This window comes from Heteronotia binoei, chromosome 6 (genome assembly GCF_032191835.1).
Source record: "Heteronotia binoei isolate CCM8104 ecotype False Entrance Well chromosome 6, APGP_CSIRO_Hbin_v1, whole genome shotgun sequence".
Classification (NCBI taxonomy): domain Eukaryota; kingdom Metazoa; phylum Chordata; class Lepidosauria; order Squamata; family Gekkonidae; genus Heteronotia; species Heteronotia binoei.
In genome coordinates, this window is record NC_083228.1 from 26591177 (window position 1) to 26614747 (window position 23571).

General features: G+C 42.8%; 1 protein-coding gene and 1 non-coding gene across 4 annotated transcripts in view; both read left to right on the plus strand.

Annotated features, from left to right (window-relative positions):
- The window catches only part of TET1 (tet methylcytosine dioxygenase 1), a 101985-nt gene extending 78614 nt beyond the window's left edge, over positions 1-23371 (plus strand). For all 3 annotated transcript variants that reach the window (XM_060241146.1, XM_060241147.1, XM_060241148.1), the window contains 6 exons: positions 7780-7988; positions 8872-9022; positions 12229-12318; positions 14287-14424; positions 18124-18463; positions 21339-23371. In XM_060241146.1, the coding sequence (XP_060097129.1) occupies positions 7780-7988; positions 8872-9022; positions 12229-12318; positions 14287-14424; positions 18124-18463; positions 21339-22468 (2058 nt within the window). In that variant the 3' untranslated portion in view covers positions 22469-23371. The remainder of the gene's footprint in view (positions 1-7779; positions 7989-8871; positions 9023-12228; positions 12319-14286; positions 14425-18123; positions 18464-21338) is intronic.
- On the plus strand, positions 5112-5193 carry LOC132574542 (small nucleolar RNA SNORA68). Its single transcript, XR_009555619.1, has one exon. It is a non-coding gene; the product is annotated as a small nucleolar RNA SNORA68 (small nucleolar RNA).
- Positions 23372-23571: the final 200 nt, after the last annotated feature.

Consider the following 23571-nt stretch of genomic DNA (forward strand, 5'->3'; position numbering starts at 1 on the left):
CTGGCTTTTGTATTGTAAAGGGGGGGGGGTTGTGTTTGGAGAATATTCTTGTTGAATTTGGAGACTGCTGATACTTTTTAGTGATGAACTCTCCCGCAATTTACTGATGAAATCTCCAGCAGAAATTTATAAAATGAAGCTATTCCCTTGTGCTGATACTGTGGGGAAAACAGCATTTCTGTGTTTCGAGTACCTCTTAAAGCTTCATTCCTTTGGCACCAGTAGAAATAAGTGAGATTTTTGGGCAATGAGGCCTGCCTGGTATTATAAGTTTTAATTTTGGTGTCTCAATCCTGAATAACTTGCAGTTTGTACTTTTCTAGCATGGTTGAACCCCTGTTTGTCCACCTAAGCATGCTCAAGTTGCATTCTGAATGTTTTTGTGACCATTCTGTTCAGTACTTCAAACTTTGCTACAGGTAGAAGGGGATACCTCAAAGGCAAATCTCTACATAGTGATGGACTTGTGTTGGAATCTTACGTTACTATTTAATTCATCTGGAGCATTTGGTGAGACTGTGGAACCTCGTGGGTTCTTTTGTATTGTCTCTATTAAAAACACTACAGAGGCAGCTGGCCCTTCCTTTTGGCCTCCTTCTGTCTCATCTGCTTTATTTTATCTGTATGTGTGACCTAATGTGTTCAAGTCCAATATCGCTGCATTTTATGGTCTGCAGCTTCCTAAAATGTTGACTTGCATTTGGTTTGATTTGTGTGCTCTCCGGTTATCAGTCTTAAATGATTTAGCTGAGTTTGTTAGTGGATCTTTAATTCAGATAGGTTGGGTGCACATGCTACCCTGTCAATAATACTTAACTTTGATTATAACTGGTGCAAATGTACCAAATCAATTTCTGTTAGGCTACTATGAAGATAACTAAGCATTAATTACTTTTCTGTGTTGTGCTCCATAATTCTCAGTGTTAATTTGAGAGCTTCTGAGGTACTGATAGCCAACTTTTAGTATTTTTGTGTGTCTTCTTATTTTGACTAATTGGCTGAAATACACAAGGCGGAGCCATTCCTTGGAGAAGAGACAGGGCAAAATGGAGTCCTACTTTCTTTGTGTATGCATTTATTTATTTTATTGGATTTATATGCACTGTATCAATCTGATATAAGGAACAGGAGGTCTGTTGCCTTCCTTATTGCCAACCAGCCTGCATGCTCTAGTTCATGAGTCTCCAACCCTTTTGAACTTAGAGGCACTTTCGGAATTCTGACACAGGTTGGCAGGTGCAACCCCAAAATGGCTGCCACAGGAGGTGGAGCCAGTGACAACATGACTGCCACAAGAGACAGAACCAACCAATAAAAGATAGGGAGCAAGTTTATGCATAACTGTAAATCTTCATCGTGGTCTCTGTGCAGTCCCACACATGGGTTTTCCACCTGGAAACGAACCCAACCTTGGAGAATTCAAAGCTAGCCTAAGCGTTTATTTTGGCACGCATTCTCCCGTAATCTGGAAAGCAGGCATCCATGGTGCATGCCTGGAGCAAGGGGAAGGCACTCCACCTACCCAGTTCCTTCTTAACCACCGTTCGGATTAGACCTACCTCGTTGCATCTCCTCAATCCTCGTTTGGTCTCCTCAATTCTTCTCCGCCAACAACCTTTTTCTTTCTTCATTCTTTGACTGGTATTGTTACTCTTTCCTAAAAAACAAAAAAAGACTTTATCTTCTGCTTACTGCTACCCCTTCCCCTCCCCCCCCCCAGGCATATGGAAGGGAAGAACAGCAAAACAACTTTTAAAAAGTGTATTCTGTGTGGGACCAAAATTCCCTCTACGGATGGACACTCTTTGTGCTTATTTTGCTTGGGGAAGGCCCACAGAGTCAACACGTGTGCTCACTGCAGCCAATTTGGAAAGCAGGCCAAAAAGAATCGTGCTGCTCGACTCAAAAGCCACCTTTTGGAATCTTCTCTGCGGCCTGTGATGCCCCACGATTCCAGGTCTCATACTTCGCCACCTTCCCTAACTCCACAAAGGGACGTGGCTCGATCGGCAGCTTCCATGGCATCGGCTCCCAGCAAGCATAAGTTCAAAAAATATACTAAGAAATCTGACGACTCCAAGAAAAAACATCGACTGGAATCGTCTTCTAAACATCGATCGGATTTGACGACTTTGAAATCCAAGGTGAAGTCCGACCATAAGTCTTCGGATTCAAGACCCTCTGACCATACCATGGCGTTGACCTCCACATCGACCTCGCACTTGGCGACGGTGGCGGCCTCGGCTGCGGTATCATTGGCATCTAATGTTCCAGCGGAACTCTCAACTCCCACAGATGTCATAACCAATGAGGTCATCCGCATTCAATCATGATCCCCTTCTGTCCACAAATCACTGCCAGAAGACATCCTTGCTGCTGAATCTCTCGAACCATCACTTCAAGGACACCGAGCTAATCTCCTTAGACTCCATTCCTTCCGTGAAGTGTCGGCGTCCACTATATCGAGAGTTTTCCACTCAAGCCCATGATAGACATTGACGATCTCCGCTACATGGGCCACCAACATACAAAGATCTTTCAACACAAGTTTATACTGACCCACGGTCTCCAGGCTAACGCAGGGATCGTTGTTATTATTACAGTTCATCACAGTCGAGATCACCCTCGTCTCCACGTCGATACCGACAGCACTATAGGATTTCTAGATCGCCTTCCTACGATCTCCATTGACTTCGATACCATGAGGAAAGCTACTACCCTTGGTACTGTGAGGAAGTCTACCAACCTCGGTACCGTGAGGAAGTCTACTACCCCTGATACCACGGGGGTTCATCTCCTCATTGACGCAGACATTACAGCCAGGATTCGAAACCACTATCACTGGGGCTTTGACTTCTGCCCAGTCCATTCCATCTAAACCTCAGATAGATCAACCTGGTCAACCTACCTTTCCGGATAAGGCTATATCGACCAAGCCTTCACATGACCGTCCAACCACACCTATGGACATACCTGAAGATTCTGACGCTGAATACTCTGATTCTCAATCTGAGGGATCCACACCCGCATCGCCTGTTTCTGACATAACTAAACCGACCAATCTCTCACCATCAGAGGGCTCCAAGGCCTATTTAGATCTCCTAACCAATGTGGCAAACGCCCTCAATATAAAGCTCACTACTGATTTGCCTAGAGTATCATGTGGTCCATGACTTAGTCCACACTGACTTACCTGCTGGATCTTTCCTTCCGATGCTTCCTGTTCACCTCGAAGGCCTAAAAGAGGATAAAAAAGGGATAAGCCTGCATTGGTTCCTCCTACGTCTAAGAGGGTCGAATCATTATATAAAATCCATGCACCGGATTCTAAGTTCCTGTTCAGTCATCCTGCACCCAATTCCATAATTGTGCACTCCTCATCAAAGTCTAAACAGACACGTCACCCAGTCCCACCTGAGAAGGAAGGGGAAAAACTCGACACCTTAGGGAGAAGGATTTATTACCTCACTACTGCCACCTCTAAAATACATAATTATTTAGCATATTTTTCAGCTTATACCCTTAATATAACTTCTCAGTTAACTACGCTGGTTCCTTCTCTACCGGATTCTGCACAGAAGCAAGCATTGCAACTCCTGCAAGAAATTTCCCGGATTACCAAGCAACAGATTAACACAGTTCGTCATGCTGTGGCTTGCTCGTCCAGGACCATGGCCACATCCATCACTTTGCGTCGCCATGCCTGGCTTCGATCCTCCTCACTGCAACCAGACATTAAATTTAAAATCGAGGACCTGCCCTTTGATGGTCAGGGCCTTTTTAATGCAACAACCAACGATATCCTGACTACTGTCAATGATAGTAGAAAAAGGGCTAGGAGATTGGGAGTCAGTCAACAACAAACTCAACCTAATTGGCAGAGAGTTTGGAAACCATCCTACTATAAACGTCCCCACTCACCAAAGCAGGCTGACTACTGGAAGTGCAAAGCTCCACCAGCTAAACAACCCTTCCATCAACAGTCTCGTACAGAGACCACAAAGAAGATGACTCCCGCTTCAAAACAGTCCCTTTGACTTCCTAGTACCATCTCCTCCTCCACCACCACCACAACATCCATCCAGCATCACAAGACTGTTTCCTTTTTACCCCATATGGGAATCCATAACATCAGATTCCTGGGTCCCGGTGATAATCTGTAGGGGCTACACCATAGAGTTCGATTCTCCTCCGAAGCTCCATCGATTCATACATACTCCTCCATCCCTCCCACTTCAAACGGAGATCTGCACCTTGCTGGACAAGGCAGCCATAGAACTAGTTCCAGCACAGTTCCATCGCACAGGGTTCAGTTCCCGATACTTCCTGGTACCAAAGAGAGATGGAGGACAACGTCCGATACTGGACCTTCGCAAGCTCAATCGCCATGTACAGTACAAAAAATTCCGCATGATTACCCTGCAGTCTATCCTTTCGTTGATCCCACAAAATGCTTGGATGGCGTTGATAGACCTTCAAGACGCCTACTTCCACCTTACCATCAACCATCATCACAGATGATTCTTGAGGTTTGCCATCGGGGATCAACACTACCAGTTTCGCTCCCTTCCCTTCAGTCTTTCGACTGCACCAAGAGTTTTCACAAAGTGCATGGTGGTGGTGGGGGCGACACTTCGCCAACAAAAAATTTCCATATATCCTTACATAGACCACTGCCTCATTGTGGCCCAATCCAAAGAGCAACTCCAAAAAGACATCTCTACCATTCTACTTCTCCTGTCTTCATTGGGTCTTCATGTCAACTTGACAAAGTCCAATCTGATTCCAACACAGGACATTCAATTCATAGACGCATGCCTATCCACGGTATCCCACAAGGCTTACCTTCCTGTAGACAGAGCTCACCGCATTCAGTCTCTAGCCTCTGCCATCATATTGCACCCTACCCAAACAGCCTTCACTTTTCAGCACATGTTGGGACTTATGGCTGCTGCAACCTCAGTCCTGTGTTTTGTGAGACTCCACATGAGACCTCTGCAACTATGGTTTGTGCGGACTTTCCGCCTGCATCGACAACACCAAATGACATTACTCACTGTTCCACACCGCATCCTCCCATCTCTCGAGTGGTGGAAAATGAAAGTTCTTGTCATGTATGCATATATAAAGTGTACCTTGTCGCCTTTCAAGATCTGATGTGTCTTTGAAAGTGAAATTGAAGGTGCCACAGGAAAAAAAAAAAAAGAAAATGAAACATCACCTTCTGGCGGGAATGCCGTTCATAAGGACACCCCCGTCGGCCATTGTTATGACCGATGCTTCAAGGTGGGGTTGGGGAGCCGACTTCAGAACTCTGATGGTGCAAGGGCAGTGGACAGACTACGAGAAGTCTCTACACATCAACTGTCTAGAACTCTTGGTGGTCCACAGGGCACTCAAGTCTTTTCTACCGTCCCTTCACGGTCTGCATGTCCAGGTCACCTCAGACAACGTGGCCACCGTATTTTATGTCAATCGACGGGGGCACTGCTTCCATCCGCCTTTGCAGACAGTCCTTATCCCTCTGGCATTGGAGCATTGCTCACAACATATTCCTGACAGCTGTACACCTGCCGGGAATCCAGAATGTTCAAGCGGATTCACTAAGCCGCCATCTTGTGAGTGATCACGAATGGACCCTCAACAACACCTATCTTCAGATAGTCTTCAGGACTTTCGGGGTTCCGGCCATAGTCATCTTTGCCTCTCCAGCCAATGCACAATGCCCATGTTTTTACACTCGGGGCCCTCCGTCCCCACTGTCCACGGGAGATGCCTTTCTCCACTCGTGGTCGGGACCACTCTACTACTTATTCCCTCCGAACTCTTCAGAAAATCCGACTGGATCGGACCAACTGTATCCTCATCACTCCCTGGTGGCCCCACCAGCCATGGTTCACCACCCTTCTACTTCTGTCAGACAATGTCGTACACCTTGTTTCCATCAAACTCCGGTCTGGCCTACTCCTCTCTGAAGGTTCACTTGGCTGCTATTTCAGCCCTTCACCCACACATTGAAGGATGCACTGTTTTCTCTCATTCCACGACAAAAGCCTTCCTAAAGGGTATTCTGCATCTTCACCCTCCAATTCGCCAACTGCAACTGACATGGAGCCTCTCTCTTGTCTTGGGACTGTTGATGAAACCCCTCTTTGAACCGATGGCATCCATTCCACTGCATCTCTTGTCGTGGAAGACGGCGTTGCTGGTGGCACTCACATCCAGCAGGAGAGCCAGTTACATTTGTGCCTTTCGGACAGACCTCCCCATACACTGTGTTTCACCATGACAGAGTGCTGCTACGCCCGGACCCTACTTTCCTGCCAAAGGTGGTTTCACCTTACCACCTAGGGAAGTTGACTACACTGCCTTCCTTTTTTCAGAACCCCAGTGATGCCAGACAAAAAACTTTACATAATCTCGACGTACGCAGGGCCCTCGCTTTCTACATCGATAGGATGCGTCCCTTCCACAAAGACTCTAGTCTTTTTGTAGCCTATGGAACACATCAGCAGGGCTACAAGATCTCAACTCAGAGATTTCCAAAGTGGGTTGTGTCTGCAATTGCCTTGTGCTACCAATTGGCTAAACAACCCTTACCTGAACACTTGTGAGCTCATTCCATTTGAGCTGTTTCCACATCATCAGCCTTCTGCAGAGGCGTATCGATGGAGGACATCTGTGCAGCTGCAGTCTGGTCTTCTCTATCCACATTTGCCACTCACTACGCCCTAGATGTACGTGCATGGCATGATGTATCCTTTGAGCAGGCTGTACTTCACTCCATTTTTGATTGATGCCTTCAGCTCCATGCCCTGTAAGTACAATACTTTGTATCATTTATATGCATGTTTAACATGTATTCTTTTATTCCAGAACCAGCACCCACCTACCTTGCACTTCAGCTTACCAGTCACCCATGTATGGGACGTCACAGAGACCATGATGAAGATAAACAGGTTGATTACCTGTAACTGATGATCTTCGAGTGGTCATCTGTGCAGTCACACACGCTCGCCCAGCCTTCCCTGCTGCTGGTTTATTCTTCTTTCTACAAATTTTTTTTCTCTGTACAGTGGCTAGAAGAAACTGGGTGGGTGGAGCGCCTTCCCCTCGCTCCAGGCATGCGCAATGGATGCCTACTCCCCAGATCGAGAGGGAATGCGCGGCAAAATAAACGCTTAGGCTAGCTTTGAATTCTCTGAGGTCGGGTTCATTTCCAGGCAGAAAACCCATGTGTGTGACTACACTGATGACCACTCGAAGATTATCAGTTACAGGTAAGCAACCTGTTTCTCTTCAACATCTCAAGCAAGGTAGCTTTTAAAACAAATGTATTATTTTTTTAAAAAAATTCATGCATATACACAGCTTGCCTTCAGCCACACAGTGAAAATCCTTGTGCTGTGGTGGCTATTGCCACCAAAGCAATTTTATTTAAAAATCTGTACATTCAAATCAGATCTCTAGTGGCCAGTCAAAAGCTCTGCTGGGCAAAAGGCCCACTAGCAATGCCCATTCTTCTAAAAGCACTTGATGAGCACCAGGAAAGGTGTTGCCAAGCTCCATGGTGCCCACAGGCACTACATTGGGGGGCCCTGCTCTAGCTGGTTGGAGAACATGACCTTGGAGAGGGTCGTGTAGGGATCTGAGTGCCATGTGCAGACACCCCTTCCCCCCATTCCCTGTAGTAAGCAGGCTTTTTGTGAATAAGTATGTGCCATGAAAACCTTAAATCTCTTCTGTTCTGCCTGAAGACAACTGAATTTTCTTTTGCAGGTTATAAGAAGAAGCAGCGAAGAGGAAAAGCTCTTGTGCTTGGTCCGGAAGCGTGCAGGACATCACTGCCAGACGGCTGTCATTGTGATCCTTATTTTGGCTTGGGAAGGGATTCCCCACCTTCTGGCTGACACCCTGTACAAGGAACTCACACAGAGTCTCAGAAAATATGGCTGTCCAACAAGCCGTCGATGCGCACTCAACGAAGAGTAAGTGAACCCCTGTAGCATTGATACCGTGATGCATGGAAGTGTCATTATAAAATCCAATTATCTCTGTGAATCTGATTAGCCTTTTAAGGTACTCGATTAGTCATATAGTTGGGGGGCATACAGTTTGGGGGAAATACAAAGAACCTGTCACTTTGTGATGACATGATGTTCTTTCTGTGCGGTAGGATGCAGGAAACACGATGAAGTGTGTGTGGGAGGACAGCATGAGCTTTCTGCTCTGCATTTCCACAGCTGGCAAAGCAGAAAGCATATAAAAGCAAGCAGGTTAACTTTAATCTTGTAAGGGGTTGCCCTTGATCTGGCTTGCCAGGCTTCTTTTGATGCCATTTAGGGACCATAACCAAACCCTTCGGTGTTTCTTAAATCAAAGCATGCTATCTCTCTACACATCTTAGGTTGGTCTCTGATGTCACAGCAAATGGACATTAAGCTCTTATGTGCACAAATTTGCTTTTTGCCAGGTGTACCTTGTTCTTTACTCCTCTTTCCATGTTTGGGACACTGGTCTAAAACAGAGTCTGGTTACCAGCGACATATGAATACAGGCTTAGCATTCTGGCTTGGGGAATGGAGAAATTAACTGTGGTAAGCCTAAACACCTGCATTCATACATTTGTGGATATCCAGAGTATGTTTTTAAACCAGGATTCCTTTCTTGTATGCCACATGAAGCGGGACACAGGGATGTGTAAGCATGGTGATGAGCCAAGGTAATGTACAGTCCCATTCTTAAATGGCTGGTGCTGGTAAAACTGTAGGCAAACAGTTCTCTGAATATTCTTTTCATATTTTTAACCGGTATGTTTTTATGGAATCTTGCTATTCTTCTATCTTATGGCTACTCCTTATTCCTCCACAGTCGTACATGTGCCTGTCAAGGGCTTGATCCGGAAACATGTGGGGCATCTTTCTCTTTTGGCTGTTCGTGGAGTATGTATTATAATGGCTGTAAGTTTGCCAGAAGTAAAATCCCCAGGAAATTCAGACTTCTCACAGATGATCCCAAGCAAGTAAGTGTCTCCCCCTTCTACACACATACTCATCTGCCCGTCCTTAGAGTTTCTGCTGTTAGTTTCAAGGGCTAATAGGAGAGAAAGTGTACCATCATCTTACCCCTCTTCCAGTACACTTTATTAGACATTCATGGCAACTTGGTATCTAATGTAATGTCATTGTTCTGTCCCCTTGCCTTTTACTGCTTTATGGATTTCTGTATGAAGATTTAGCAGTACTGTAAAAGAGCTCTGAAAATAACCAAGCCTTTTGTGCACTATCAACTTACAGCATGCTTTCCTGAATATTTTTTTCATTCATTTGTGCAGTTTTTCACACATCATCCTCAAATGCTTCAAATAGTTCTTCTGCATCCACTGGGTAGGTACAAGCAATCTGTTAGTGGAACATACTGATGGTTGTAGATATCCCCACCCCCAATTCTGTCCAACCCCAAGTAAGTTGATTCATGTAGTTGCAGGATCCACATGGACTAATAGCCACATGGGTCAGGGGACTGCACTAGTGCAGAGAAGGGCCATGAAAAGTACTCTTCTGCCTCCTCTGTAATCTGAGCTTTGTTGAAAAAGGGTGGTTTCACAGCCATCTGTCCTGCATGGCTGGTCATTCACATGGACTTCCTGACCCAAAAAATCAGTGTTCCCAGGGTCAAAAAGGATTGCAGTGGGAAGAAGATGTAGAAAGATCCACCATCCTTGTGCCCATAAACACAGTCTCCTGTCCCCTACCACTCTGCTCAGCATAGTTTGATGCCTTCCTTCAGTTTAAGTAGTTCTTATGCCAGCAGAAGAGCCACAGGTTGGAGGAAGGCACCACATTTTGCTAAGCAGAGTCACAGCATACAGGTCATTGCATGCCCTCTGTATACTCAAAAATCCATCATTCACCTTCAGTTTACTTTCAAGGTGTTTAATATAAAAATGTAGTTATTTTATGAATGAAAATGTCCCTGGAAAAATCACTTCTCAGAGCTGTCTTTCTCTTTGTGTGCCTTCATTTTAGCTAAATGTTGATTATTGATCATTTTGCAGATGACATAAAACTAGGATGTATAGCAATGCAAATGCAGAAGAAGATAGATTCAAAGTACAGACAGATATGGATCATGTGAGGAATTGGATGGAGTGAGATGAGGTTAAATGTAAAGATAAAACCATTTAGGTAAGAATAGCATGTAGTATAGATGCAAAGTTAGAGAGATCAATTACCTAGAAACAAGTCAAGAAGAAATTTTACTGAGCTGTTGCTGTTCTTGTTTTGTTTTGTTTTTCATGTGGGTGAGTTTATGATTGTTTGTTCACAGGGGTTGTTTCGTAGGAAAATAGGTGGTGGAGCTCATTAGCATATGCTGCCTTCCCCCCAGCCAAAAGCAACCCAATGCAAGAAAGGAAAGCCCCGGGCGAGCGAGGCCTGCTTGGGCTGGCTAGAGATCCAACCAGCCCAAGCAGGCCTTGCTCCCCTGGGGCTCTCCTGGACCACCACCCCCCCAGTCAAAAGACCAGCAAGCCACCCACCACCCAAAATCACATAAGAAATGGAGAAAGGGTGGTGGGGGCTTCTCTAGGGATTAATGAGGGCTGCTGGGGATGTGACAAAGCCCCTGGTGGGTGGGTGGGTGGCTGCCTGCTCTCCTAATCCAGGGATTGTTATACAGCTGCACCTACTATTCAATAAACAAGGTAGGTGGGGAGGAGAAGGGGAAACCCTCAGAAAGGTTCAGGAGCTGTGCTTCTGTGAGCTCCTGCTGAATCTGAGGCCTGCGTGTACACCAAATCCAAACAGTATCTCCCAAAGTAAGTGTAATCAGAATGTCTGTGCTATGCATACATACTCTGGATTTCTCATGCACACAGAAGCATTGGAGAATGGTCCACAGTTACACATAAATAGGCCTTTACTCCCAAAGCAGCTAATACTGGCAGTCTTTAGACCTGCCTTTCCTTCTGGTAACTAAAATGCATCCTCACTTGGAGCTCTTCTCAGTGTTCCTCCAGTGCCTACCCTGGTGAAACATAATTGTACTAAGCATTCTGTACCAGACTGGCTGTCCAGTTAAAGCAGAAGCTGGAGAGAAAGGAACTTGCCACATCCTTTATACTAGGGGTTGCCAACGGTAGCTCTCCAGATGTTTTTTGTCTACAGCTCCCATCAGCCCCAGCCATTGGCCATGCTGGCTGGGGCTGATGGGAGTTGTAGGCAAAAACATCTGGAGAGCTACCGTTGGCCACCCCTGCTTTATACTTCTGTGTCTTCCTGGGATTAGCCACCCCAGTCTTATGTTGTGATTTTTTAAAACATAGGGAGGAGACCCCAAGAACTGCCCTTTCATGAAAGGTTGTGTTATTTATTCCATTTTTATTTTTAGTACGTTCTATTGAGATCCTTTAGAATGTGAGATGTTTTTTCTGCACTCAGAGCATTTTGCATTGCCTGAATTCAGATCCTTGTATGTCTAAAGCCACCAGTGGCCTCGTATGATGCAAACAACAGATATTAATATGTGCATTCAATGTTTTAGCTTTGATGGTACTAAACAGGGTGAGGAATACAAATTAACATTCATGTGAATGAATTTCCTTAGTCAAATGTAAAAGCTTAACTTAAAACAAAGCCTTTTTCAGTCTTCAGAGGTTTTTGTTGTTATTAAACAGGACAGTTGTGGACCTTGATCAAGAACTCAGTGACTGGCCTTATCAAACTTACCATTTCTCTGTTTAACCTTCTTACTCTCATCTCCAATGCAGAGATAATGATAATGCTGATCTACCTTGTGGGGCGGTTAGTTACTGAAATGTTATGTGAATCACTTAGAGTGCTCTTTAAACTGCTACATAAACTCTGTTCTTATTAAATAAGGAAAATGGTATATGCCCACCTTTTACTGCCACCAGGATGACCCTCCAGCCACCTCCAATAGCTGCTGGCCTCAAATGAAACATGGACAATGGAGAAAGAGTCTGGGTTTGCTAGTCCTTTGCTGAGTCCTTTCTGTGATTTTTTTGTGGACTTTTCCCTTTGCTGCTCAAAGTATGTCATGGTTTACTATCAAAGCTTTAAAAGTGGCTGTAGATTAGTCATCAAGCCACAGGAAGTTGAATAAATACCATGCCAGAGCAGTGTTCAGATCGCTCTCATAACTTTACTAGCTTGCCTCACAAACTATAAAATATTATGTTTGTTCTCTCTCTCTCTACTTGTCCAGGAAGAAAATCTGGAAAATAATTTGCAAACTTTAGCTACTGATGTGGCTCCACTGTATCAGAGACTTGCTCCTGATGCTTTCCAGAACCAGGTAGGTCTCAGAGAACATCATGATTTAGACCACAGTACACCTGTACAGTACTCATAATTGTTAATGCTGCTGATACTGAGAGAAAATTTGAACAAGTTTGAAGGTATGAGCTATCAGAGATATTTGTGCATCTGTTGACACATTGGCCTTGTGTAACAGAATGGTCAGTTCCTGTTTAAAATTAGTCACAGTCTTCCAAAAAGATAGATGATTGGTGGCTTTTGTTTCGATGTCTCTGAAGAAGTGTGCATGCACACGAAAGCTTATACCCAGCATAAAACTTAGTTGGTCTGTTCAAACATAAGTCTTCCAAAAATACTTATATAATAGATAAAGTTACATTATGAAACAGTTTGGTGCCTGTGTTGCTTCATTATCGCTGAACTATGGTCATATCCTTATGCCCATTTGTTTTTATCTACTCACTCTTGCAAGTCCTCAGGCTTCTATGAGGATCAGAACTCATAGATATGTAAACAGAAATAGTGTACCAGTATCTTTCATAGAGAGTTGATGCAACCATTTATTGGCCACCTTCAGATGTCACAAGCTGACAGCAATTTAGTTGTAACTAGAATGAATCTGAAATCCTAGACTCTTACATTGCTCCCTTCCCTCTTACACTTGTATTTACAGTGCTGAACTTGAACCTGTAAGCTCTCAGTCTAACTGCAGTTTTTAGTGGCATTCAGTTTCAGACTCTGCTATTGTGTTTATGATGTCTGAATGCAGCCATTGTTGGGAGAGCTAATGAGATCACTAAGAAGTGGATGTAATGATGTGGAGTTCTGGGTGACTCCAACTAGGGAACAAGGCAAACACTGCTGTTCTCCTGCAGTGGTGGAAATCTACAGAAGTAGAGAGCATGCTGTTGCAGTGTGAGGTGCTGATCTGTGTGTGTTTAAAGCAATTACTTAATGGAGCAAGCTTGCACTGTTCTGTAGAAACAAAGCTAAGATAATGGACTCTGAATCATCATCTATTAGTACTAGGGATTGTTGATTGCAAGAGGACATTTAACAGGTTTAACTAAAAGTTAAGCTATGATGCAATCCTGAACAGAGTTATAGCTTTTTAAGCCCATGGATTTAATGGGTTTGCTCAGGATTGTAGTACAAGGTTAAAAGGTAAAGGTAGTCCCCTGTGCAAGCACCAGTCGTTTCCGACTCTGGGGTGATGTTGCTTTCACAACGTTTTCACGGAAGACTTTTTACAGGGTGGTTTGCTATTGCCTTCCCCGGCCATCTACACTTTCCCCCCCAGCAAGCTGGGGACTCATTTTACCGATCTCGGAAGGATAGAAAGCTGAGTCAACCTGAGCCAGCTACCTGAAACCAGCTTCTGCCGGGATTGAACTCAGGTGGTGAGCAAAGAGTTCAGATTGCAGTACTGCGGCTTTACCACTCTGTACTGCGGGGTTTTAATACAAGGTTACAACTCCCAAAATTTTTGCTTCTAGGATTTCTACTTGCTAACCATACTGTTGTTCTCTGCAACATTCTCACTGGCTAACACGTATTGGTTGAATAGTTATATTGATTCTAACTGCTGGCTTCTATATTGTCGTGTGTCTTAAGTACCATCAAGTCACTTTCAACTGATGGTAACCCTATGAATTAATATATTTAAGTTCTTAAAAGTTAGTTTTATTTTCTGTTTCAGCATCCAGCAGATGAGTCATAAACGTCTGTTCACAGTCACAGTATATAACAATTGTTTAGATTTTTAACTGTAAATTATGAAATGTTAATTTTAATGTTTAATTTTAGATTCCATGTTAGTTTTATATGTTGTAAGCCGCCCTGAGCCACCTAGTGGGAAGGGCGGGATATAAATCTTAGATAAATAAAAATAAATAAATTACAAGAAAATGTATATATTTGCTTAGAATGAGAAAGTGCCTTGAAACTGATGGTGTCTGATATTCTCATGTCATTTCAACATAAAATATCTCTATCTCGTGTCTAGGTGGAAAATGAGCACCTGGGTCCTGACTGTCGGCTTGGGTCCAAGGATGGTCGTCCATTCTCTGGTGTCACAGCTTGCATAGATTTCTGCGCCCATGCCCATAAGGATACACACAACATGCATAATGGAAGCACTGTGGTATGTAATACTTCTGGATCCTGTTCCCAAAGTGCTTAATTCTTTCACATGGAGCCTTCCTTGGCTTTCTCGTTCTATGGGATTTCTTCCATCTCTGAACCTTTAGCTCTGTTTTTTGCTTGCATTGCTAAGTTCAATAAATGAACTTCACTTATACAGAATACAATTGTAATAAGCATTCCTTTCTTGCAAGGGGTCCTTCAGGTTGACTTGATTGACGTTCATGATCTTTTTAGCTTGATAGAAGTTTGAATCCAGAATATGTGTATGCATGTTTTTTTCCCCCTGGAAACCGACTTGGTACAGGAGCTTTTAAAAGGGCATCTGTGCACATGTGCTATCCCTCCATCATGCCTTTTGGATCTGCCACAGTGAAAAATCATCTTTTTTATCACAGAGGATCAGAAGTTTAGCTGTACAAGGTAATCTGTTTGAGTCTGTGGTTGTAGACAAGGGAGGCATTCAACATGTGAAGGTTGTCCCAACTACAGAGCTTGAAGCTACAGAGCTTGAAGCTGTATGGAAGAAATTCTTCCTTCCATATCTCTGCTTTAAAAAAAATAATTTAGAAGACCTTTCCTGTATTGAATCTAGAAACTCAGTCATTTGGGTCTGATGACTATGGCCAATGAGAGGAGAAGATGGTGAAGTTCTGTTTCATATTGTTTTTAAGTGTCATTCAGTGCCAATATGCTTGTTTTCTCTCACTGGGATATCCTTAACTGTATACTGGAAGAAGTGATAGGAAAAGAAGAATGTATGTCTGTGCTTTGCAGGGGAAGGCGAGGAGAAATTGAAAATTCAGAAAGCCCCATGACCAGATCAGTTTGCAATCCTCATGGCAGTAGGGGTGTCAAACCAAGGGGGCAGAACTCCAGACTTTATTTCAAATCTGACGCCACCCAATCCATCTGGACTAGAGATTCTCCCCACAGACACACACTTGAGTCTGCACTGCAGAAGCTCAGGAGGTTCTGCTGCTTTCCTTCTGCCCTCGGACAACCTAGAAAGAGATCGGCATTTAATGGCCGTCTTTAAAGCAGTTCCCAAAGTCTGCTTTTCTTCTTTGTGGCTGCTGTCTAGTTCCGCAGTTATGGCATGCACCTGTGCGCAGCTCCCCTGGAACCTTCTAGAACTTTACTTAGGGATGGAGCTGCAAAGTTTACCAACCCATTCTCCAAGGGGCAAGTACTGTCCTGGTCAGTTCCCTTTTGGACAGAGTGGGACAGCTGCAGACTGTCTCACATTTCCCCCCACTGGAATTGTGTGTGAGAAGAGATTGGGAGAAGCTCTTGCTTTTCATGAACTTCCTTTCACACTTTACCATTTCTCTAACTATATGGAAAAACAGAAAAACCAAGGAGCCAAAATACAAAATTAGCCATTTATAAGGCCCTAATGGGCCAGAGAATAAACATGTTCGATAAATGTGTTCATTTAAGTCCTGGAAATAGTAGCAAAGTGTGTGCAAAAGTTTTCTGTTTCTTAAATACAGTCCCAGGGGAAGAATGGAATCTATATATGTAACCTGAGATAAAGGAAGTTGTTGGAAGATTATTATATGATACTGGTATAAATAAGAACAGAGGTCTGTATTTGCCTTCCCTGTGATCTTGTTGAGTGTAGAGTTTCTTATGCATCAGATTTGATTTGTACTGCAAACAGTACTTATGGGTTTATGTATACTGCCTCTGTCTGTTTGGGTCAATAAGATTTCTTGTCATAGCTCAAATGAATGAAGGGGTTAAATTTAATTACCCTATGTGGCAGATGTAAAAGAGCTGGATTTTTTCCCTTATATGTATCATCAGGACAAAGAGGGAAAGATGTTAAATTTACATCTTACAAGTTCAAAAGTTACAGTGATATACTGTAATAAAGCACCTTTTGGGTATCTTGTTTTCAGCAGGGTCATTTTATATTCAAGGTTGTCTTCCTTTGAGCCAAATATGAGTACTGAATTCATGGTATGTGGGAAGGCACATTTTAGTTCCCCTTTCTTCACATTAGCTGAGACTCCAAAGAATCAGAACTTGAATTCCTTTAATAAGCTCAGTAATGGCTATAGCTATCCTAATGGATCCTTATTATTCTTCATTATTTGATTCAAACTAGACTATTTTAATGAACTGTGTGTTGTTTCAGCTTTAATGTTAGGCAGCTGAATGTCTTAAAATTGGGCCATGTTGCTTGAATCAGAACAGATAAACCAGTATATAAGCTGGTGGTAAATCTTGCACAGAAATGCCTGTATTTTAAAGATATGCCTGTTTAGGCTAAATTATTCTCCAAGCCAAAGCAGAGGATGCTGGGGTGGGGGGAGAGAATGACTTTTCCTATCATTCTGAAAGTATGAAAAGTGAAAATCATTATATGCAGTTCTGAACCGGGCTTTAAGAGTATGGATCAAAAAATTCTGAATAATGGGGCCAGGGACAAACAGGATATTTTTACAAGCCTGGGAGAAGCCCCAGGGTTGCAGAAAAATACAGAATGAAGAAAAAAATACATTTGGGGTTTAAAGAACCCCAAAATCATTGACGCAATGCTTGCTTCTTTAAGAAAAGCATGCTACTGAGAGGTCATGAAACCATGCTGTGAGATCTTGATGGTCATTTTGGGGAGTTGCTAGTAGGCTTGCCAATCCCCAGGTCCCAGTGGGGGTTCTCCCTCTTTCCCAGGCTCCTTCTTGCCTCCAGTCAGCTGGCCGGCGGGGGGGAGGGGGAGCCCCGGCTCCACAGCCACCATGTGACTTTTCACCTCCGGAGGCAGTCTCTGATTGAAAGGCTTCCTCTTGGGATGGTATGTTTGTGTTACTTTGAAGAAGTTGGCAGCAACTCGTGAGTAGAGATGCCAATCCCTTGCTTCAGAGTCACCAGAAACGGGGGGGAGGGGGGGAATGTCTGCTAGGCACTTCATTATTCCCTATGTGGAGATCGATTCTTATAGGAGATAATGGGGAATTGATCTGGAGGTATCGGAGGCTCTGGGGGGGCTGTTTTTTGAGGTAGAGGCACCAAATTTTCAGAATAGCATCTAGTGCCTCTCCCCAAAATACTACCCAAGTTTCAAAACAATTGGACCAGGGGGTCCAATTCTATGAGCCCCAAAAATAAGGTTCCCCTATCCTTCATTATTTCTTATGGAAGGAAGGCATTTAAAATGTAATGGCCAGAACTCCCTTGGAGTTCAATTATGCTTGTCACACCCTTGCTCCTGGCTCCACCCCCAATGTCTCCTGGCTCCACCCCCAAAGCCCCCAGATATTTCTTGAATTGGACTTGGCAACCCTAGTTGCTAGGCAACCCAGAACCAACATTGCTGAAGATTTCAAGTTATCAGTTAATGTCAGTGTGAGGGAGGGTGAGAGAGAATCTAGGCAAGATAAATGACAGGAGTGAGGGAAGGTAAAAGGAGAAGGGAGGAGCAAAAAGTGGAAAGCTGAAAATGGAAGAGGGGAAACAGAAAAATAGAGAAGGAGAAAAAAAACAAATGTAGAAAGGTTAGTGGGAGAGAAGGAAAGGACAGAAGTTGTAGTCAGTGCTAGGGTTAATAGAACAAAGATGAAAAGAAAAGGGGGGGGGGGCGAAATGAGATCTCCACAAGTCCTCACCCACTTGTCCTGTTAACCTGTTTTTACTTCATATGCTTCTGTAAAACCTAACTCAGAGTTGATTGTACCGATTTTTTTTTTGTTAGGTTTGTACTTTAACAAAAGAAGATAACCGCACAGTAGGAGCGATACCAAATGATGAACAGCTACATGTATTACCTCTTTACAAAATTTCACAAACAGATGAATTTGGCAGAGAGGAGGGACTGGAAGCCAAGATAAAAGCTGGGGCAATACAAGTGCTTACTGCTTTCCCCCGAGAAGTTAGAATGTTAGCTGAGCCTCGCAGAGCAACAAAAAAGAAGAAATCGGAAGCAAAGAAGGTGCCTGTTGAAAAGCAAACTTCAGCAGAAAAGAAGCATTCCACACCTGTAAAGGGGAAAAATGGAGTGCCAGAAAATATGACTAAAACGTCACAGAGTTTAGGTATGTAAAACATACTGAGTTTCAAAATGTTCCTGTTTTTGTTGGAAATCTGCTTGTTAGTAAGGACTCTAGAATTTGGAACTGACAATCATGTTCCTTGTAGGTGTTGGCATCAGTATATTTAATGCTCAGTACCCAGGTGGAGCAAAATGCAATATGAAGAGGGAGAGTGCCTTGGCTGTAAAGATCTTTAAATTGCCTTTTAGTGCAAGTATACAACAGAATGGCAGTCCTGTTGATTTCTGCCAGTTTTTTGAAGTTTGGGACCGAATACTGGTAGGGGAGCAGAAGTGGCCAGGAATAGTGAACTTCCATTTGTGATGAAAGGATGTAGGCTTGTGTTAAAGTTTTCATGCTACTCAGACAGTTTCCACAAGATGATTTAAATTACTCTGCTCTCAGACTTGATTAGCAAATTATTGCTGTTGACAGAATATGGCGTCTTGGAGTCTTCTTTGTATTCCACTATCACCTCACCCCTCCTCAAATAAACCTCTCTCTCTATTCTATTTTGGACTGCTGATGCCTTTTCCACTATCCATTCACCTCTTTTCTGTACCTCTTCTTTGTTGCTTTTTCTTCCTGGCCTGTCTACCATCTCTGTTCATTTACCTCAGTAGCATCTTTCTCTCCTGCTACTGCTTTCCTTCTTGTCACGTTCTTCATAATAACTTGATTCCAGCTCTAACTTACTTCTCTGGCCCTTGACTGTGGTAGCTTCACATGTAAGTTCTTTTTTCACAGAGGTCTCCTGTTTCCAAGCAGAAGCCTCTTTTGCTGTACAAGGAGGGACAAAACGCTGTCGTGTTCATTACTTTTTTATTATTTATTATATGGCAGAGATACACTCAGGGCATATAATAATATAAAATACATAACCAATTTGATACAACAGGTATGCAGACCAATTGGGCAGCCCCCCAAAATACTATATCTAAATTTTCAATCCATTCAATTGCACGTGGGGAGAGTTCAAAGAGCTCTGTCACATCTCCCTGGAAAGCACGACACTCACATTCCTGTGACAGATGGAAACATAGTTTGGCAGGCGACACCACAGTCACATTTGTGTCCCATGTAGACAACAGGTCTGTACAACTGCCAAAGCCTGTTTGTATTCTATTAGCCATCTTCCATACTTTACATGGCAAGTCAAATCCTGAAGGCCTCTCATTGATGTTTATCAGGCAATGGATATCAGGAGAAACTGAGTGCATCCATGTTCACAATCATTTATTCCCTACGTTGAAATTTTGTGATTGTAGGACTATGCCAATCTTATTGCTGGATGTTGGGATTTTAGTCTGAATAGGCCCACATCAGCCTTGTTTTTATGGATGGGCAAATATATTCACAAAGAAGAGCATCTTGTTTTTGGAGATGCAGGGGAGCACTGTGGCACAACATGTACCCAGTAGGTTGAAGTGGGTTTAATACATCCACTGATGGTTCTCATTGTTGTATTGAGTTTGTCATCAAGTTTGTGGACATGGGGGTTGTTGAGCCACACTGAAGCACCATATTCTGCAGTGCTATACACCAACCCCAAAGCTGAGCATCTAAGTATTGCAGCAGATGCACCCCAAGTTGTTCCACATAATTTTTGGAGATTGTTGTTTCATGTGTGTATTTTTGCTGCTGGTGTTTATATCTCAAGGTCCTCTCCAGAGTAATGCCAAGGTAGATGTATGGTTCTGCATCAGTAAGGTGTCATCAAGGTAGATATTCAGTTCACAGTAGGCAAGACTGTTATTGAGATGGAAACAGGAGCATTCTGTTTTTCCTGACTTGGGATAAACCACCATTTACGGTAGGAGTTCGCCAACATTTCAAGGTCCCTAGTCAGTATTCCCTCAGTTCTTAAAATTGATTTGTGCCTTACTGCAATTGTCATGTCATTGGCATAAGCAAACTTCATGGATATCTTCTTGGGAACATCAGAGATGTATAGATTGAAAAGAACTGGAGCAAGGACCGAGTCCTGGGGTATACCATTATTCAGTTTCTTCTGCTTGCTGATTGACTGAGTGGCTGCTTTGCTGCACTTATACTCCTCTTTTACAGCCCATATCTATCCAGCAGTATGTCACCTCCTGATACCCAGGATCCTTCATTTTTCAGTCCCTGCTCTCTCTCTCTTTCCCATCCAGTCTTCCATACCAAATATAGCATTTGTCACCCAGGCAGGGGCAATGTCTCTTCTGTTTTCTCTAGCTTCATGTGACTGATGCAGCGTTTGTACTAAAGCTTGGTTGTGTCCAAATCTGCCATTAGAGCAGCAGAAGGGCACTCATGTAGCAGTCCATGGGGTCATCAATATCCATTCCTGGCCAAGACCTTTTCTGTGTTTAATGAAGCAATAAAAGCACTATCCTAAATTCAGGTCTGTGATCATGCAGAATGAAAGAGCACTTTCCTGAATGCTGTACGAAATAAATAAAAATACAGCAAGCAAAAGCTCAATTAATATCCACTACTACTACTACTACTTCTCTTGATTCATTTGATATACCTCCAATGATCATGAACCTAAATTTAGGATAGTCCTTTATTACTTGTTCATCAAACACAGAATAGGTCTTGGTCAGGAATGGTTAGCAATGACCCCTTAAGTACGTGCTTGTGGACCTCGAGATACTTCCGTACAACCTGTGAGATCTTGTTAGAATTCTGAGAAACCTAATTTTCTTTTCATGACAACTAATGTTTTGGCTCTCATAGTAAAGAAGATGGTTTTAAAATACAATAACGAAAATATCACAGGGCTGGGAGGAAGCAACATTCAGGAGAAGTTAAAATTGTCCTCATAATGCAATTTTTTGAACAATTTATGAGAAAGTTAAACCTTTGAAACATTTTTGTGTTTTCTCCTTAGGGAGCAAAACTAATACATTGCAAGCTGGAACAAAAATCGAGACTGGTGATCACCTTTCTACCATAACACATAATTCAGACACTACTAAAAATTGCTCTGTATTAAAACAGTATGCTTCTTCCTCCCCTTTAAAGCTGGATAGCTTACATTCTTGTTCCCCATTAACTCACAAACCTGGTAGTTTAATGCCAGTGACTAATACGCAACAAGATTTTTCAACTCCCTACGGGTATTTTCAGTGCAGTAGTAACAAACCTCATGTGACACCCAAAGGTAAGAACTTTGATGTGTCAGCCAGTGATCATACTGGAATTTTGCTGGACGAGAAGAGGAATGGTATGCCCCCATTCCTTCAAGACCTTACGATTTCAAAGCCTGCATCTTACAGAGAATCTCTGCCCTGCACACTTGAACAGGATGTAGTCAATAAGCAAAATTGTGAAATTAATTTGGAAGACTCTTCTGTCTCACAGATGGTCAACCCTGATCCATCTGTGCTGTCGAATGCTCCAGGAGAGGTGATCAAAAATGAAATTTGCTCTTCCCAAGAGAGTCCCATGCAAACAGGTGCTTTCAAACAAAACTCAAATTGCAATTCCACCACTGTGGACAACAAGCCAAGCAGTGAGCTCCTAAAACGCACAGATTCCGAAGAGAAAGCAGAGGAAATGTGGTCTGATAGTGAGCATAATTTTTTGGACAATGACATTGGTGGGGTAGCTGTGGCACCATCCCACGGCTCCATATTAATTGAATGTGCACGCCGTGAACTACATGCTACGACACCTATTAAAAAGCCCAACCGGAATCATCCCACACGGATCTCTTTAGTCTTCTACCAACACAAAAACTTAAATGAGCCGAAACATGGGATTGCCCTGTGGGAGGCAAAGATGGCCGAGAGAGCAAAGGAAAAAGAAGCAGAAAGATTGGAAGCAGAAATTACCAATCAGCAACCCACTGACAAGAATGCACAGCCGGCCAATACCACCCGAGAAATTTTCTGCGAAGACAATGAATTCAACCAAATTCCCTCCCGCCGAGCATTAACAGTAACTCATGATAACATTATAACGGTGTCTACTTATGCCCTCACACGGGTTGCTGGGCCATATAACCATTGGGCATAAATTTTCATAGCAACTATACAACCTTGCCTTGGAGCAGTGTCATACAATAATTTCTAAAGGTGCTGTTAAAGAACAAAGTCTTGTGTGGTTTACTCTGTTAATCTCAACCGTTTGAAGGCTGAGGTTAAAAAAAAATGAGCATTTTTTTCTTAAACTGTGACTTTATATATTTTAACATCCGGTGATGCTCAAGCACATTTTAAGCAAAAAAAAAAAAAATGTATAGTTAAATGATTTTGGCTAGGTTATTTAACCCTGATTGAATTTATTCAGTTTATTACATTTTTGGAATTTATACTTTGGTGCTTTGAATCGTCTGTTTACTACAAATGGGCTTTTTTATAAAGATTTTAACAAATTTCACCTTTTATGATGTAAAATCAAGTTAAAACAGTATTAGCTATACACAGCTCTTGGTGCTTAATCACACAAAACAGTTAAAGATAAGCTGATTTATTTCTCCATGGTGCCATTGTTCTGACAGCTTCCAGTCATTGCTATGAAGCCCAGTTTTAGGATAAAGAACCAATGATGACTTTAACTGTGTACAAATCGTTCACAAATGTATAGTATGTGTTGTGTATATGCACGAACACACACTTTTTCTCACACACTATTACTAGTGATGGTTGGGGTTGTAAGCTGTAAATATATATATATATATTTAAAAGCACTTTCTATTTTTAAAGGTAACTTGAAATAGTATAAGGATCACAATTGTTTAAAGTCTGTGCATTCTCTACCAAGGAATTTATTTTTTTCTCTCACTCGATAAAGTTCCATACAGCTATAACTATACTAAGAATATTTGCTTTTTAATCTCTTCCCTCTCCCCTTGTCCCAATGAACATTCTGTTTCTAAGGAAAAGGTAAATAAAATGCAGAAAGTTCAATATTTTCAAATATTAAGACATTTTGTCCATATCTGTAATGCTGTGGGGGGGGGGGGGCGGGTTTGGTTTTCAGCATGAATTAACCATGGCTTATTTTAGCAATAAGTGCATACGTCTCTCTTTTATGGCACACCGCAAGTTATGTGAGACAACCAAATGTTCCTAATGCCTCAGGGGTAGAGTTGTTATGGGATCAGAAACTGCCCCCTC